The sequence below is a fragment of the Syngnathus floridae genome, chromosome 2 (genome assembly GCF_059516105.1).
Source record: "Syngnathus floridae isolate MCC-2025c chromosome 2, RoL_Sflo_1.0, whole genome shotgun sequence".
NCBI lineage: Eukaryota > Metazoa > Chordata > Actinopteri > Syngnathiformes > Syngnathidae > Syngnathus > Syngnathus floridae.
Window position 1 is genome coordinate 1913047 of NC_142414.1, and position 15226 is coordinate 1928272.

The 15226-nt window shown below is 50.1% G+C and overlaps 1 protein-coding gene and 1 pseudogene across 5 annotated transcripts in view; one reads left to right on the forward strand and one right to left on the reverse strand.

Annotated features, from left to right (window-relative positions):
• Nucleotides 1-15226, forward strand: part of itpr3 (inositol 1,4,5-trisphosphate receptor, type 3) — a 469401-nt gene that overhangs the window by 442158 nt on the left and 12017 nt on the right. For 3 of the 5 annotated variants that reach the window (XM_088368415.1, XM_088368414.1, XM_088368418.1), the window contains one exon: nt 924-1089. The exons of the other annotated variants lie outside the window; for them this stretch is intronic. In XM_088368415.1, coding sequence (XP_088224541.1) covers nt 924-1089 — 166 coding nt within the window. The remainder of the gene's footprint in view (nt 1-923; nt 1090-15226) is intronic. 5 annotated transcript variants of the gene reach the window in all.
• LOC148401261 (uncharacterized) lies at nt 11828-12871 on the reverse strand (annotated as a pseudogene).

Consider the following 15226-nt stretch of genomic DNA (forward strand, 5'->3'; position numbering starts at 1 on the left):
CCGGGCACTCCGGTTTCCTCTCACATCCCATAAACATGCTTGGTAGGCCAATTGAGCACTCCAAATTGCCCCTAGGTGTGAGTGCGAGTGCAGATGGTTGTTCGTCTCTGTGTGCCCTGCGATTTGCTGGCAACCGGTCAGAGTGTCCCCCGCCTACTGCCCGATTACCACTGGGATAGGCCCCAACACGCCCGTGTATGGACCTGACAAGGTGCAAAATGAGCATGCCAAAACATTCATGGAAAATAAGGCCAATTACCTATATTATAATATATTATAATATTTTGGATAGAAGAACCATTAGAGCAAGAATCACAATCAGTTCAGGTCACCAAAATCTATTCACTTGGAAAATGTGCTAAATGTAGGCAAACTGTTGGCTACTTGAATTTAATCTTTTACAGAGATCCACTGAAACAATTGAGACATGTACTAAGGCAACTGGAATTTGATGAGAGCAATGAGAAATGCTATTCTGTTGTGAGCAATTGCAAAGTGGTTTGGACATTTGTCCGTGCTATTTTGGCTGACAACCTGTTCAGGCTGTCCCCACCCCTACTGCCCGATGACAACTGGAATAGGCTCCAGCCCCTCTGCGACCTCCGTGGGGCCAAGCCGTACAGATAATGGATGGATGAAGTAACAGCTCAAGACATACAAAAAATCTATTGTAGCCATATGCTAAAGCCAACAGAAAGTCTGCCAATTTTACTTTATTTTGGACTTAGGCACAATTTTTGCCCTTTTTATAGACATTGTATTTTAAAAGAATTCAACTGAGAAATGTTATCCAAATGTTTTAAACAAAAAAAATTAAAGCTTTTTATTTATTATTGTTTTAAAAAATTCTTTTGAATGGACAGATAGGCGGTGCCTCCTCTTACTGCACGTCCTTGCCCGCATATATTTCTGTGTCTATGTAGGAACCGCTGTTTCCTGCCCGTGTGGTCTATGACTTGTTGTTCTACTTCATCGTCATCATCATTGTCCTTAACCTCATCTTCGGAGTCATCATTGACACCTTTGCTGACCTGAGGAGTGAGAAGCAGAAGAAGGAGGAGATCCTGAAGACCACCTGTTTCATCTGCTGTCAGTCCACACCGTACATCCCATCATATTTCTAACATTTATAAAATAGTACTGTATTTATTTCATCACGGTACATGAAGTCATAATATACATTTATACCAAATTAAACGTACCGTAACATTTTTGAGATTCCAATGAAATTGAGACATTCGTAAAATGTGAATACTGTCCAACAAAATAGATTGATTCGCACATTATTAGACAAAACAAGACTGCAAAAACAAGATATTTAATGTCCAAACTGATGGGCATTAGTTGTTTTTTGTTATTTGTTTGTATATTGTTTTTTTTGCAAATATTCTCTCGGTTTTTATTTGATGCCTACCTTCAAAAAACCTAAAAGTTAATACAGAGAATATTGGGGAATGCTAAAAAAATGCCTGCATGCTACATTCCAGAGGTGAACAGGTCAACGGGAAACAGGCCAGTCCTATGATTCAGAGTAAAAATAGCATCCCTAATTCGATTCAGTTGTTCACAAGCAAAAATGGCTCACCACTTTGTCAAGAGCTCCACCATCGTTCCAGTGGCCAAGAAGCCCGCCATCACAGGTCTGAATGACTATAGACCTGTTGCACTGACATCTGTGGCCATGAAATCTTTCGAGAGGTTAGTGCTGAACCACCTGAAGGATGTAACTGGACCCCCTCCAGTTTGCCTACCGGGCAAACAGGTCGGTGGATGATGCGGTCAACATGGGACTGCACTACATCCTGCAACACCTGGACACCCCAGGAAAGTACGCCAGGATCCTGTTTGTGGACTTCAGCTCGGCGTTCAACACCATCACTCCTGACATCCTCCAACAGAAGCTCATCCAGCTCGCGGTGCCTGCCTCCACCTGTCAGTGGATCACCAGCTTCCTGACCAACAGGAGACAGCGTGTGAGGCTGGGGAGCATCACATCTGACACCCTGACCACCAACACTGGAGCCCCTCAGGGGTGCGTCCTCTCCCCACTGCTCTTCTCCCTCTACACCAACGATTTCTCCGCAAGTGACTCTTCTGTGAAGCTCCTGAAGTATGCAGACGACACCACTCTCATCGGACTGATCCAGAACGGTGATGAGACTGCGTACAGACAGGAGGTGGAGCGGCTGGTCCACTGGTGCAGCCAAAACCACCTGGACCTGAACTCGCTCAAGACCGTGGAGATGACAGTGGACTTCAGGCGAGGCCCTTCACCACTTTCACCCCTCACTATCCGCAGTAATACTATTCTCTCATCAGACACCTTCAAGTTCCTGGGAACCACAATCTCTCGGGACCTGAAATGGACCGGCCACATAGACTCTGTCCGGAAGAAGGCCCAGCAGAGGCTGTACTTCCTGAGACAGCTCAAGAAGTTCAACCTGCCGCGGGAGCTGCTGAAGACCTTCTACACTGCCATCATCCAGTCTGTCCTCTGCACCTCCATCACTGTCTGGTTTGGATCGGCCTCCAAACAAGACAAGCACAGACTGCAACGGACAATAAGGACTGCAGAAAAGATAATTGGAATCAACCTCCCATCTATTCAAGACTTGTACCTGACCAGGACCAGGAAACGTGCAAGTAACATCTCAACAGACCCTTCGCACCCAGGTTGCAGCCTGTTTGAACTACTCCCCTCCGGACGCCGTTATAGAGCTCTGTACACTAAAACCAGCAGACACAGAGACAGCTTCTTCCCCCAGGCTGTCGCTCTGATGAACTCACACCACTCTTAGAGTCTCAGAGTAATTACTGTGCAATAACATCCTGCGTTTCACACCTTTTTTGTCTACACTGTTTGTACTATGTGTCCTCTCTGCATCCATTGCAGCCTGGTCTCCTAGAAGAGGGACCCTCCCTTCTGTGGTCTTTTCTCAAGGTTTCTCATTTCCCCTAGCTGGAGTTTTGAGTTTTTCCTTGCCCTCTTGGGAGTTTAAGATCAGGGGATGTTTGAGAATATCTTTCGTTCTTCACATGTCCTGAGTGTTGTTGTTAGTCACCTAAATGTTGAACAGAGGCTGTGATTTACCGAAGTCAAATTCCTTGTTTGGCACGCTCAAACACGGCGAATAAAAAACTCTTGAATCTCTTGAATCTTGAATAACTGTTCATATTTAATCCAACAACCTTTCTCGATGTACAGTTCCAAGGAATGTAGGGATTTCATCATCTGTATTCTATAATAGCTATAGATTCAGAGAATGTGGCGAAATCTCTGCATGTGACTGGCAAGGCCAAAAACAAGACCACGAACCTCCATCCCTCAATTGGCACTGTATCAAAAAACCGACACCATTGTGCAAAGCATTTTGCAATGTGGGCTCAGCAGAGGGGCATTTCATCCCAGTGACAGAATGGTCCATCCATCCAAGTGTCTGTGCCTAGGCATGTGCATGTGTGTTTTGATAACTGTTCAGCTGTGAGCGTAGCAGAAGAGACAAGACTGTATAAGAAGAAGAAGCAGAAGAAGAAGCAGAAGAAGAGTGAAGCTCGTGTTATGGACAGATTCTTAGACAGGAGAATGAAAAGATAAAATAGCGCTAGTACTAGAGGTTGATCTAATGCTATGTGCACACCAAACACGAGGTGAGCTAACGCTTCGCTTACCACAAAGCATTAGCATGATCATTTTACCCCAAGCGTACACGTTCAAGAACGTGAGCGGCAGCCAGCCATTTTATCCACGTCATTTTGCTGCTCCCTCTAGTAAGTACAGTGTTACCTCTACTTATGAACTTAATTGGTTCCGCGATTGGGTTTGTAAGTAGAAACATTTGTAAGTAGAAGCAACATTTCCCATATGAATCAATGTAAAAGCAAATAATGCGTTCCGGAATATCCCAAATGTCACATTTACTATTACTCTGTGTAAAACACACAGAAAACCAAAACAATTATTTTTTCAAGCTCTTTCAAACCTTTATAACGAAAACCAAATGTCACTTTATTCTTGACCTCCAAACTTTGCTTAAGGAAGGGGAAATACTACTACTACTACCGTATTGGCCCGAATATAAGAAGATGATTTTGCATTGAAATAAGACTGAAAAAGTGGGGGTCGTCTTACATTCGGGGTCTAGACCAAACCTGGGCAAATTACGGCCCGCGGGCCACATCCGGCCCTTTGTGCGTCCCTGTCCGGCCCGCATGAGGCCAATCGTAATTTTAAAAAAAAATAAAAATTAGTGTCGTGCAACTGTTTCGCTTTTATTTTGGAAGGCGTCGCACTTCCGTGTATGTGAGCTGTGCGTGAAGGTGAACAGTGCGAAGTAATGCTACCCGAGAAACGTGTGCTGACCCTCAGAAAAGAAAAGTTGACAAGGAGCGCCAGGTTTTCAACAAGACATGGACTGCCAAGTATTTCTTTACAGAAGTGAAGGGTAAAGCCATGTGCCTGATTTGTGGTACACAGGTCGCTGTGTTTAAAGAATAGAATTTGAGTCGCCACTACACGACCAAGCATGAGAAAAAATACGCCCAATAAGCCCAACAAGGACTTTTTATCAAACTTCACACCCAGAGATGCAGCGGCTTTGTCATTTGAGGAAAAGTTAAAGAAGTTAAGAATAAATTGCACTGATTAATAATTGTTTTTTTATTTGACCTTTACACCACAATTTCACATAGCTTAATATAAACATAAACAGAATAATTGTATTCTTCTAATTACCAGTACCAACTATTTAAAATAAATAATTTAGTGCATTTTACAATGAAAGAAAATTGAGCAGGTTTAAGTTATCGTAGGTGTGGCCCTCTGACACAACTCAGGTTTTTCATGTGGCCCCTTGTAAAAATTAATTGCCCACCCCTGGTCTAGACATTATACCCATTCACTTGTGCGCAGTGGTAAGTTAAAGGTTGCTGGTATCGACTGAGTATGTTGCTGGGATCGTGTGCGCCTTTGGCACAAAGTGAATATATACATTTCATTGTTACTACTGTCCACTGTTGTGCCGTTTGTCCGTTTGTCGCGGTTTGCTTCGTGTGCTCGCCGTTTGATTGACAGCTCCGGCGCTTCTTTAAGTTTGCCTCGCATCGTACGAGTAGCCGTTACGCAGCGGCACGGCAGCTAATGTATTTTGTTGTCTCGATGACTTATATTTGGTGTGTTGCCGAAAGTACAGTAATCCCTCGTTTATCGCGGATAATTGGTTCCAAAAACAACCCAAGATAAGTGAAATCCGCGAAGTACGGTCACCTACCTCTTCTGTACATTTTTTTTATCTGTTAGTTTTTTTGTGTGTCAATAAATGTATATGAAACCATTTAAGTGCATATTTTGATATTAAAATATTAAATTATTGTTTCAAACATCCATCCATCTATCCATCTTCTTCCGCTTATCCGGGGTCGGGTCGCGGGGGCAGCAGCTTTAGGAGGGACTCCCAGACTTCCCTCTCCCAAGCCACTTCATCCAGCTCATCCCGGGGGATCCCAAAGCATTCCCAGGGAGGCGTCCAGGAGGAATTTCGGCCGCTTGTATCGGGATCTCGTTCTTTCGGTCACGACCCATAGCTCGTGACCATAGGTGAGGGTAGGAGCGTATATCGACCGGTAAATTGAGAGCTTTGCCTTTTGGCTCAGCTCTCTCTCCACCACAACGGACCGGTACAGGGTCCGCATTACTGCCGACGCTGCACCGATCCGCCTGTCGATCTCGCGCTCCATCCTCCCTTCACTCGTGAACAAGACTCCAAGATACTTGAACTCCTCCACTTGGGGCAGGATCTCATCCCCGATCCGGAGAGGGCATTCCACCCTTTTCCGATCGAGGACCATGGACTCGGATTTGGAGGTGCTGACGCTCATCCCGACCGATTAACACTCGGCTGCGAACCGTTCCAGCGAGAGCTGGAGATCACGGCCTGAAGAAGCCAACAGCACCACGTCATCTGCAAAACGCAGAGACGCGATGCTGAGATCCCCAGACCGGACCCCCTCAATGCCTCGACTGAGCCTAGAAATTCTGTCCATAAAAATTATGAACAGAAACAGTGACAAAGTGCAGCCCTGGTGGAGTCCAACCCTCACTGGGAACGAATCCGACTTACTGCCGGAAATGCGGACCAGACTCTGGCATCGGTGATACAGGGACCGAACCGCCCTTATCAGTTGGCTCGGCACCCCGTACTTCCGAAGCACCCTCCACAGAACCTCCCGAGGGTGCGGCTTCTCCAAGTCCACAAAACACATGTGGACTGGTTGGGCGAACTCCCATGCACCCTCGAGGATCCTGCCGAGGGTGTAGAGTTGGTCCACTGTTCCACGGCCAGGACGTAAGCCACACTGCTCCTCCTGAATCCGAGGTTCGACCTCCCGACGGACCCTCCTCTCCAGCACCCCTGAATAGACCTTACCGGGGAGGCTGAGGAGTGTGATTCCCCTGTAATTGGAACACACCCTCCGGTCCCCCTTCTTAAAGAGGCGAACCACCACCCCAGTATGCCAATCCAGAGGCACTGTCCCCGATGTCCACGCAATGTTGTAGAGGCGTGTCAGCCATGACAGCCCCACAACATTCAGAGCCTTTAAAAACTTCGGGCGGATCTCATCCACCCCCCGGGCCTTGCCACCGAGGAGTTTTTTAACTACCTCAGTGACTTCGACCCCAGAGATTGGAGAATCCGCCTCAGAGTCTCCAGGCCCTGCTTCCTTAATGGAAGGCGTGTAGGTGGAATTGAGGATGTCTTCGAAGTATTCTCCCTACCGACTCACGACGTCCCGAGTCGAGGTCAGCAGCACACCATCCCCACTGTAAATAGTGCTGACGTTGCACTGCTTCCCCCTCCTGAGACGGCGGATGGTGGACCAGAATTTCCTCGAAGCCGCCCGGAAGTCATTCTCCATGGCCTCACCAAACTCCTCCCACGCCCGGGTTTTTGGCTCAGCAACCGCCGAAACCGTGTTTCGCTTGGCCATCCGGTACCTGTCAGCTGCCTCCGGAGTCCCGCAGGCCAAAACGGCCCGATAGGACTCCTTCTTCAGCTTGACGGCATCCCTTACCGCCGGTGTCCACCAGCTGGTTCGGGGATTGCCGCCACGACAGGCACCAACGACCTTACGGCCACAGCTTCGGTCGGCCGCCTCAACAATGGAGGCGCGGAACATGGTCCACTCAGACTCAATATCCCCCGCCTCCCCCGGGACGTGGGAAAAGCTCTGCCGGAGGTGGGAGTTGAAACTCTTCCTGACAGGAGATTCTGCCAGACGTTCCCAACAGACCCTCACAGAGCGGTTGGGTCTGCCAGGTCGGACCGGCATCTTCCCCCACCATCAAAGCCAACCCACCACCAGGTGGTGATAAGTTGACAGCTCCGCCCCTCTCTTCACCCGAGTGTCCAAAACATTCGGCCGCAAATCCGATGACACCACGACAACGTCGATCATCGAACTGCGGCCCAGGGTGTCCTGGTGCCAAGTGCACACATGGAAACCCTTATGTTTGAACATGGTGTTCATTATTGAAAATCCGTGTCGAGCACAAAAGTCCAATAATAGAACACCGCTCGGGTTCAGATCAGGGGGGTCGTTCCTCCCAATCACGCCCCTCCAGATCTCACTGTCCTTGCCCACGTGAGCATTGAAGTCACCCAGTAGAAAGATGGAGTCCCCAGAAGGAGCGCTCTCCAGCACTTCCTCCAGTGACTCCAACAAGGGTGGGTACTCTGAGCTGCCGTTTGGTGCATAGACACAAACAACAGTCAGGACACGTCCCCCCCACCCGAAGGCGGAGGGAGGCTACCCTCTCATTCACCGGGGTGAACCCCAATGTGCAGGCGCCCAGCCGGGGGGCAATAAGCTATATCCACACCTGCTCGATTTCTCTCACCGTGGGCAACTCCAGAGTGGAAGAGAGTCCAGCCCCTCTCGAGAGGGCTTGTACCGGAACCCAAACTGTGCGTGGAAGCTAGTCCGACTATATCTAGTCGGAATTTTTCTGCCTCGCACACCAGCTCGGGCTCTTTTCCAGCCAGAGAGGTGACATTCCAGGTGTGGGTATACTTATTGCCCCCGGCTGGGCGCCTGCACATTGGGGTTCACCCCGGTGAATGAGAGGGTAGCCTCCCTCCGCCTTCGCGTGGGGGGACGGGTCATGACTCTTGTTTGTGCCTATGCACCGAACAGCAGCTCAGAGTACCCACCCTTTTTGGGGTCCTTAGAAGAAGTGCTGGAGAATGCTCCTTCTGGGTTCTCCATTGTTCTACTGGGTGATTTCAATGCTCATGTGGGCAATGACAGTGAGACCTGGAAGGGTGTGATTGGGAGGAACGCCCCCCCCCCCATCTGAACCCGAGCGGTGTTCTATTGTTGGACTTCTGTGCGCGACACAGATTGTCAATAATGAACACCATGTTCAAACATATGGGTGTCCATGTGTGCACTTGGCACCAAGACACCCTAGGCCGCAGTTCAATGATCGACTTTGTAGCCGTGTCATTGGATTTGCGGCCGCATGTTTTGAACACTCGGGTGAAGAGAGGGGCGGAGCTGTCAACTGATCACCACCTGGTCGTGGATTGGCTTCGATGGTGGGGGAAGATGCCGGTCCGACCTGGCTGACCCAAACATACTGTGAGGGTCTGCTGGAAACGTCAGGCAGAATCCCCTGTCAGGAAGAGCTTCAACTCCCACCTCCGGCAGAGCTTTTCCCACGTCCTGGAGGAGGCGGGGGATATTGAGTCCAAGTACTTTGCGCCCTGACCCATACTCGTTCTTTTTCCAATTCTTTTGGGTTTACACGTATTTCACCGGAGTTTGTAGGCATTTCGGATTTTTTATGTTTCTCTCAGGAAGCATGAGAGGCAGTAAAGTTGGTCCTCTGGATGACATAACACTGCCCGTAGTGAACGCAGCAGGCACCGGTGGAACAGGAAGTCCTGCCTTTGTAAGGGCACGGTTGCTGTAGAAGCCTGTTGGCATGTTCCATGCCTCCATTGTTGAGGCAGCCGACCGGAGCTGTGGCCGTAAGGCGGTCGGTGCCAGTTGTGGCGGCAATCCCCGAACCTGCTGGTGGACACCGGTGGTAAGGGATGCCGTCAAGCTGAAGGAGGCAGCCGACAGGTACCGGATGGCAAAGCGGAACGCGGCTACGGTGCTTGCTGAGGCAAAAACCCGGGCGTGGGAAGAGTTTGGCAAGGCCATGGAAAATGACTTCCAGATCGCTTCGAGGAAATTCTGGTCCAACATCCGGCGTCTCAGGAGGGGGAAGCAGTGCCTCCTCAATTCCACCGACTCCATTGTGGAAGCAGGACCTGGAGGCTCTGAGGTGGACTCTCCAATCTCTGGGGTCGAAGTCGCTGGGGCAGTTAGAAAAAGTCCTCGGGGGCAAGGCCGGAGTTCTTAAAACCTCTGGATGTTGTGGGGCTGTCTTGGCTGACACATCATTGCAACATCGCATGGACATCGGGGACGGTGCCTCTGGATTGGCAGACTGGGGTGGTGGTCCCCCTCTTTAAGAAGGGGGACCGGAGGGTGTGTTCCAACTACAAAGGAATCACACTCCACAGCCTCCCTGGTAAGGTCTATTCAGGGGTGCTGGAGAGGAGGTTCCCCTCTTTAAGAAGGGGGACCGGAGGGTGTGTTCCAATTACAGGGGAATCACACTCCTCAGCCTCCCTGGTAAGGTCTATTCAGGGGTGCTGGAGAGGAGGGTCCGTCGGGAGGTCGAATCTCGGATTCAGGAGGAGCAGTGTGGTTTTCGTCCTGGCCGTGGAACATTAGACCAGCTCCATACCCTCGGCAGGATCCTCGAGGGGGCTTAGAAGTTCGATCAACCAGTCCAATGTGTTTTGTGGACTTGGAGAAGGCGTTTGACCGTGTCCCTCGGGAGGACTGTGGAGGGTGCTTCGGGAGTACAGGGTGCCGAGCCAATTTATAAGGGCGGTTTAGTCCCTGTATCATCAATGCCAGAGTTTGGTCCGCATTTCAGTAAGTCGGATTCGTTCCCAGTGAGGGGTTGGACTCTGCCAAGGCTGCCCTTTGTCAACGATTCTGTTCATAACTTTTATGGACAGAATTTGTAAGCGCAGCCGAGGCGTTGAGGGTGTCCGGTTTTGGGACCTCAGCATTATCTCTCTGCTTTTTGCAGACGATGTGGTGGTGTTGGCTTCTCCAAGCCGTGATCACCAGCTCTCACTGGAGTGGTTCGCAGCCGAGTGTGAAGCGGTCGGGATGAGATCAGGCCCCGAGTGGAGGAATTCAAGTATCCTGGGGTCTTGTTCACGAGCGAGGGCAGAATGGAGAATGAGATTGACAGGCGGATCGGAGCAGTGTCGGCTGTAATGCGGACACTGTACCGGTCGTGGTGACGAGAGAGCTGAGCCAAAAGGCAAAGCTCTCAATTTACAGGTCGCTCTACGCTCCTACCAGCTCAGTGGCTTAGTAGTAGAGTGTCCGCCCTGAGACTGGAAGGTTGTGGGTTCAAACCACAGCCGGGTCATACCAAAGACTATAAAAATGGGACCCATTGCCTCCCTGCTTGGCACTCAGCATTAAGAGTTGGAATTGGGGGGTTAGATCACCAAATGATTCCCGAGCGCGGCACCGCTGCTGCTCACTGCTCCCCTCTCCCCCAGGGGATGGATCAAAATCACATAGGGATGGGTTAAATGCAGAGGACAAATTTCACCACACCTAGATGTGTGTGTGATGATGATCATTGGGGGACTTTTACCCTCACCTATGGTCACAAGCTATGGGTCGTGACCGAAAGAACGAGATCCCGCATACAAGCGGCCAAAATGAGTTTTCACCGTAGGGTGTCCGGCCTCTCCCATAGAGATAGGGTGAAAAGCTCGGTCAGAGAGACTTGGAGTAGAGACTTGGAGTAGAGCCGCTCCTCCACGTTGAGAGGAGCCAGATGAGGTGGCTCGAGCATCTCATCCGTATGCCTCCTGGACACCTCCCTGGGGAGGTGTTCCAGGCATGTCCCACCGGCAGGAAACCCCGTGGACGACCCAGGATGCACTGGAGAGACTAAGTCTCTCAGCTGGCCTGGGAACATCTTCGGATCCCCCGGGATGAGCTGGACGAAGTGGCTGGTGAGAGCGAAGTCTGGGACTCCCTCTTAAAGCTGCTGCCTCCGCGACCTGACCCCGGATAAGCGGAAGAAGATGGACGGATGGTGTTCGCAGAACCGGGTGTGGCTAAGGAGGCGGGCAGCAGAGTTGTGAACTAGTTGAAGTCTATGGAGTGAGGGAGATTTGATGCCAGTGAGAAGAGAGTTACAGGAGTCAAGATGGGATGAGATGAAGGCATGGATGAGGGATTCAGCAGCAGGGAGGGATAGGCAGTGTTGGATTTTGGTGATGCAGCAGAGGTGGAAGTAGGAAGTCTTGACAATAGAGCTAACATGAGGGTGGAAGGACAGGGTAGAGTCAAAAATAACACAGAAGTTGCGTGCAGAGGGGAGGGAATGATGGTTGAGGAGTCAATGGTGAGTGAGATGGGTCCAATTTTATTGAGAGTGGATTTAGTGCCTATGAGGAGGAGCTCTGTTTTGTCACTGTTGAGTTTGAGGAAGTTGTGTGCCAGCATTTTTTTATTGTAGACATGCAGGTTTCTAGGTGGGTGAGGGGAGGGTTCCGGGTGGGTGCGGTTCGTATGTAGATCTGGATGTTATCAGCATAACAGTGGAAGTCCAAGTTGAGTTTGCAGAAGACATCACCAAGGGGGAAGCGGTAGCAGATGAATAGGAGGGGGCCGAGAACTGGGCCTTGGGGGACCCCCTGTGTGACTGGTGAGAGGATGGATGTGTGGCTGGAGAGAGACAAACTGGTGCCTGTTGGTGGGATATGACGTGACCCAGTCGAGTGCATCTCCTCAACACCTAGTTGGCACAGCCTTTGAAGAAGGATGGAGTGGTTCATAGTGTCAAAGGTCGAGTAGTAGCAGGATGTTGAGGGCACCGCAGTCTGCGGAGATGAGGAGATCATTGGTAACTTTAAGAAGAGCGGTTTTGGTGCTGTGCAGTGAGCGGAATCCGGACTCGAAGGGTTCATAGAGGTTGTTGGACTGGAGATGGGTGTGGAGTTGGGCGGAGACAATGCGTTCCAAGGTTTTGGAAAGGAATGAAAAGTTGGAGATGGGACGGTAGTTGGAGAGGTTGCCTGGGTTCAGGGTGAACTTTTTGAGGATATGGATGTTGGCGGCAAGCTTATAAACTGAGGGAAAATGACCAAGGGATAGAGACTGATTAAAAAGGGTGGTGAGGTGAGGGAGGTGGACAGGGAGTTAGGCCTTAATTAGGGTCGCTGGAAGAGGATCAAGAGAGCGGGTGGTTGTCTTAGATGTGTTGATATACAGGATGTGGGAGGAGTCGACAGTGGAGAAGGCAGTGGGAGAGGGGAAGGGCGGAAGATCAGGAAGTGGGGCAGGAGAGCAGGGGAGGTTGGGGAGGAGGATTGATGGTGGTGGTCAGAAAACTGTTGAGTTGGGCGATTTTGTTGTTAAAGCTGAGAAGGAAAGAGTTACAGAGGGGGGTGGGGAGGGTGGGTTGATGGTCGGTGGCTGGAGCAATTTGTTGACAGTAGAGAACAGGATGCAGGGGTTCCGGTTGGTCCTGTTAATGAGGGATGAGAAGTAAGCGGATTTGGCAGCAAGGAGAGCATCACGGTAGGAGGAGACATGTTGTTTGAAGGCTTCAGCATGGACGATGAGGCGGGTTCAACTCTTTCAAGTTGACGGCCAGTTTGATTCATGGAGCGGAGTTCCGGGGTGTAGCAGGGGACAAAGTTGGTGAATGAGACAGAGGAAGTTTTCCAGGGGGCTAGGGATCGAGGGAGTCAGAGAGGATGTTGTTGAGCATGATGGCGAGGTCATCAGGGGAAGAGGGGGTGGGGTCAGAGGAAAGGGCAGAGGATAAGAGCTGGCAAAGTGTGAGTGGGTTTACTGTTGTGGTAGGAAATGGTGCATTTTGTGGGATTATGGGGTGAGGGTAGAGGAGCGAAGAAGAGGATGCAGAGATAATTTGACAGTGGAAAAGTGAGAGGACGGGGGTTGGATACTAAAGGAGGAGCCGACGATATCCAGGGTGTGGCCTTTGGTGTGAGTGGGGAAGTTGATATGCTGGGTAAGATGGAAGCAGTCCAGAAGAGAGAGCGAATTGGACGCCAGTGGGGTAGTTGGCTGGTTGATGTGGATGTTGAAATCACCGGTAAGTAGGAGGCGGGAGGAGACAGAGGTTGCAATGGTGAGGAGTTCGGAGAGTTCAGAAAGAAAGGACGGGTGTGACTTTGAGGGACGGTAGATGTAATAGAGTTGGGGAGGGGAAAAGCGAGATATTCAAAATATTAAATAGATGGGAGGTTGAGGTTCAATTCAGTGATGGATAGGGACTGTTTATGGAGGACAGCAATACCACCCGGAGAGGTGGGGTTTGGCGATGTAGCTGTAGCTAGACGGAGTGGCTTGGTTGAGAGCAAAGAAATCCAGGGGCCGTTGCCATGTTTCACAGAGAACAAGCAGATCCAAATTATTGTCCAGTAACAATTCAAAATAACCGGTGATTTGTAGGAGAGGGAACGACAGTTCAGCAGTGCGAACGAGATGGATGGAGGAGCAGAGGGGGGGGAGCAGAGAATTGTTGAGGTTGGCAGAACGGGAGAGGCCGTGGCGGGGGGGGGGGGGGGGGGGGGGGGGGGCGGGCGGTAGTCCAGAATGAGGGGATGGGTGAGCTGTCGGGGAAGTGTCGGTTCCAAGACAGTCCAGAGCCACGGTGGATGTAGCGGCGACGGCAAAAGATCCCAGCTTTGCTGGCAGCAGAAGCAGCAGTAGCAAACAAATGTGATCTCTCAAAATTCTTCTCAAAATCGCATATGCATGAGGTTATTCAGTTTTAAAGGTCACTTCAGGAACACATGAAAAGACACTGGTATCTTCCGCTGTCTGCTGGAGTGTCATGTTGCTTGAGGGGCGATGGTCCTCAAACACTTGTAGATAGAACCTAATGTCTCCTTTCAAAGTGTTGACACAAGTTTTTTGAAGATTCTAGAATTGAATTGTAGCTTCCGGTTCAAGATGGCGGCGCGTGCACACGCAGCGGCCACTCTCTGTCCCGTTCGGTGTTTTGTGAGTGTTTACTGAGTGTTTGTCCGGCAGTTTTGTGTGTGTTCGTTTCGTGTGATACGTCGTGCTACTAGTGCGGCGGGCATGTTCTGCTCAACATCGGCGGAAGTGGGTTTTATGGCGTTCTGGACTTTGGTGCGGAGAGATTAAGGGCGCTCGGACTGCTTCGTCATGGAGCGACGCCGGACCGGCCTGCTCTTCCTCCCCCGGTTGGACTGCGTCGTGAGCTCGGACTGCTCCGTCCTGGAGCATTGTTGGGATGCGTCGGCAGCGGGTCTGCGAGGCAGCGGAAGAGGGGCCAGCGCGAAGACGTTGGGCCAGGCTTGCGGCCATCCCAGCTCGCCCAGCCGTGCCTTCCATTCTCCTGGCGTACGTTCGTTCGCGGGACGACAAGATGGGTTGCGTTCGCCTGATAGGATCCACGAACCGGACTGTGAGTGCCTGCTGTGTGCTCGTGTTCGCAGTGGCCTGGTTGACTGTCATCTTTCCGGACTCTGCTGTGCATCGGGAGCGGCTAGCGTGCTATCACTCTTATATGTTCATCTTCTTGTTTTATTTTTCCTGTGTTGTTTACTTGTATGTGCGTTGTGAACTCTGTCTTGTCACCCTGGGATAGTGAGAGACGTAATTTCGATCTCTTTGTGTGTCTTGACATGCGGAGGAATTGACAATAAAGGAGACTTTGACTTTGACTTTGACTTGACTTTGTCACGTGCCCGTGCCATAGCACAGTGGTCCCCAACCTTTTTTGCGCCACGGACCAGTTACAGGTCAGAAATATTTTTGCGGATCAACCTTTATATAAATAAATAATACATACATATAAATAAATAATACATTTATAATAAATATATAAATACAATGAAATAAAATGATACGACCGGCATAAAAACAAGTATAAACGATTTTATTTATTTATTAGTAATTATTTGTTTATTATTTATTATTTTTTATTAATAAAACTCACCATTACGTTGAATTAGTGGGAGCACTGATCTTGTTTCTCTGAAACGAGCCGGTCCCATCTAGGCGTAATCGGAGACAATGACACCAGAAGTGGTTAAGGTTTGTCTTTTAATGCAGGATGCTTGGTGTC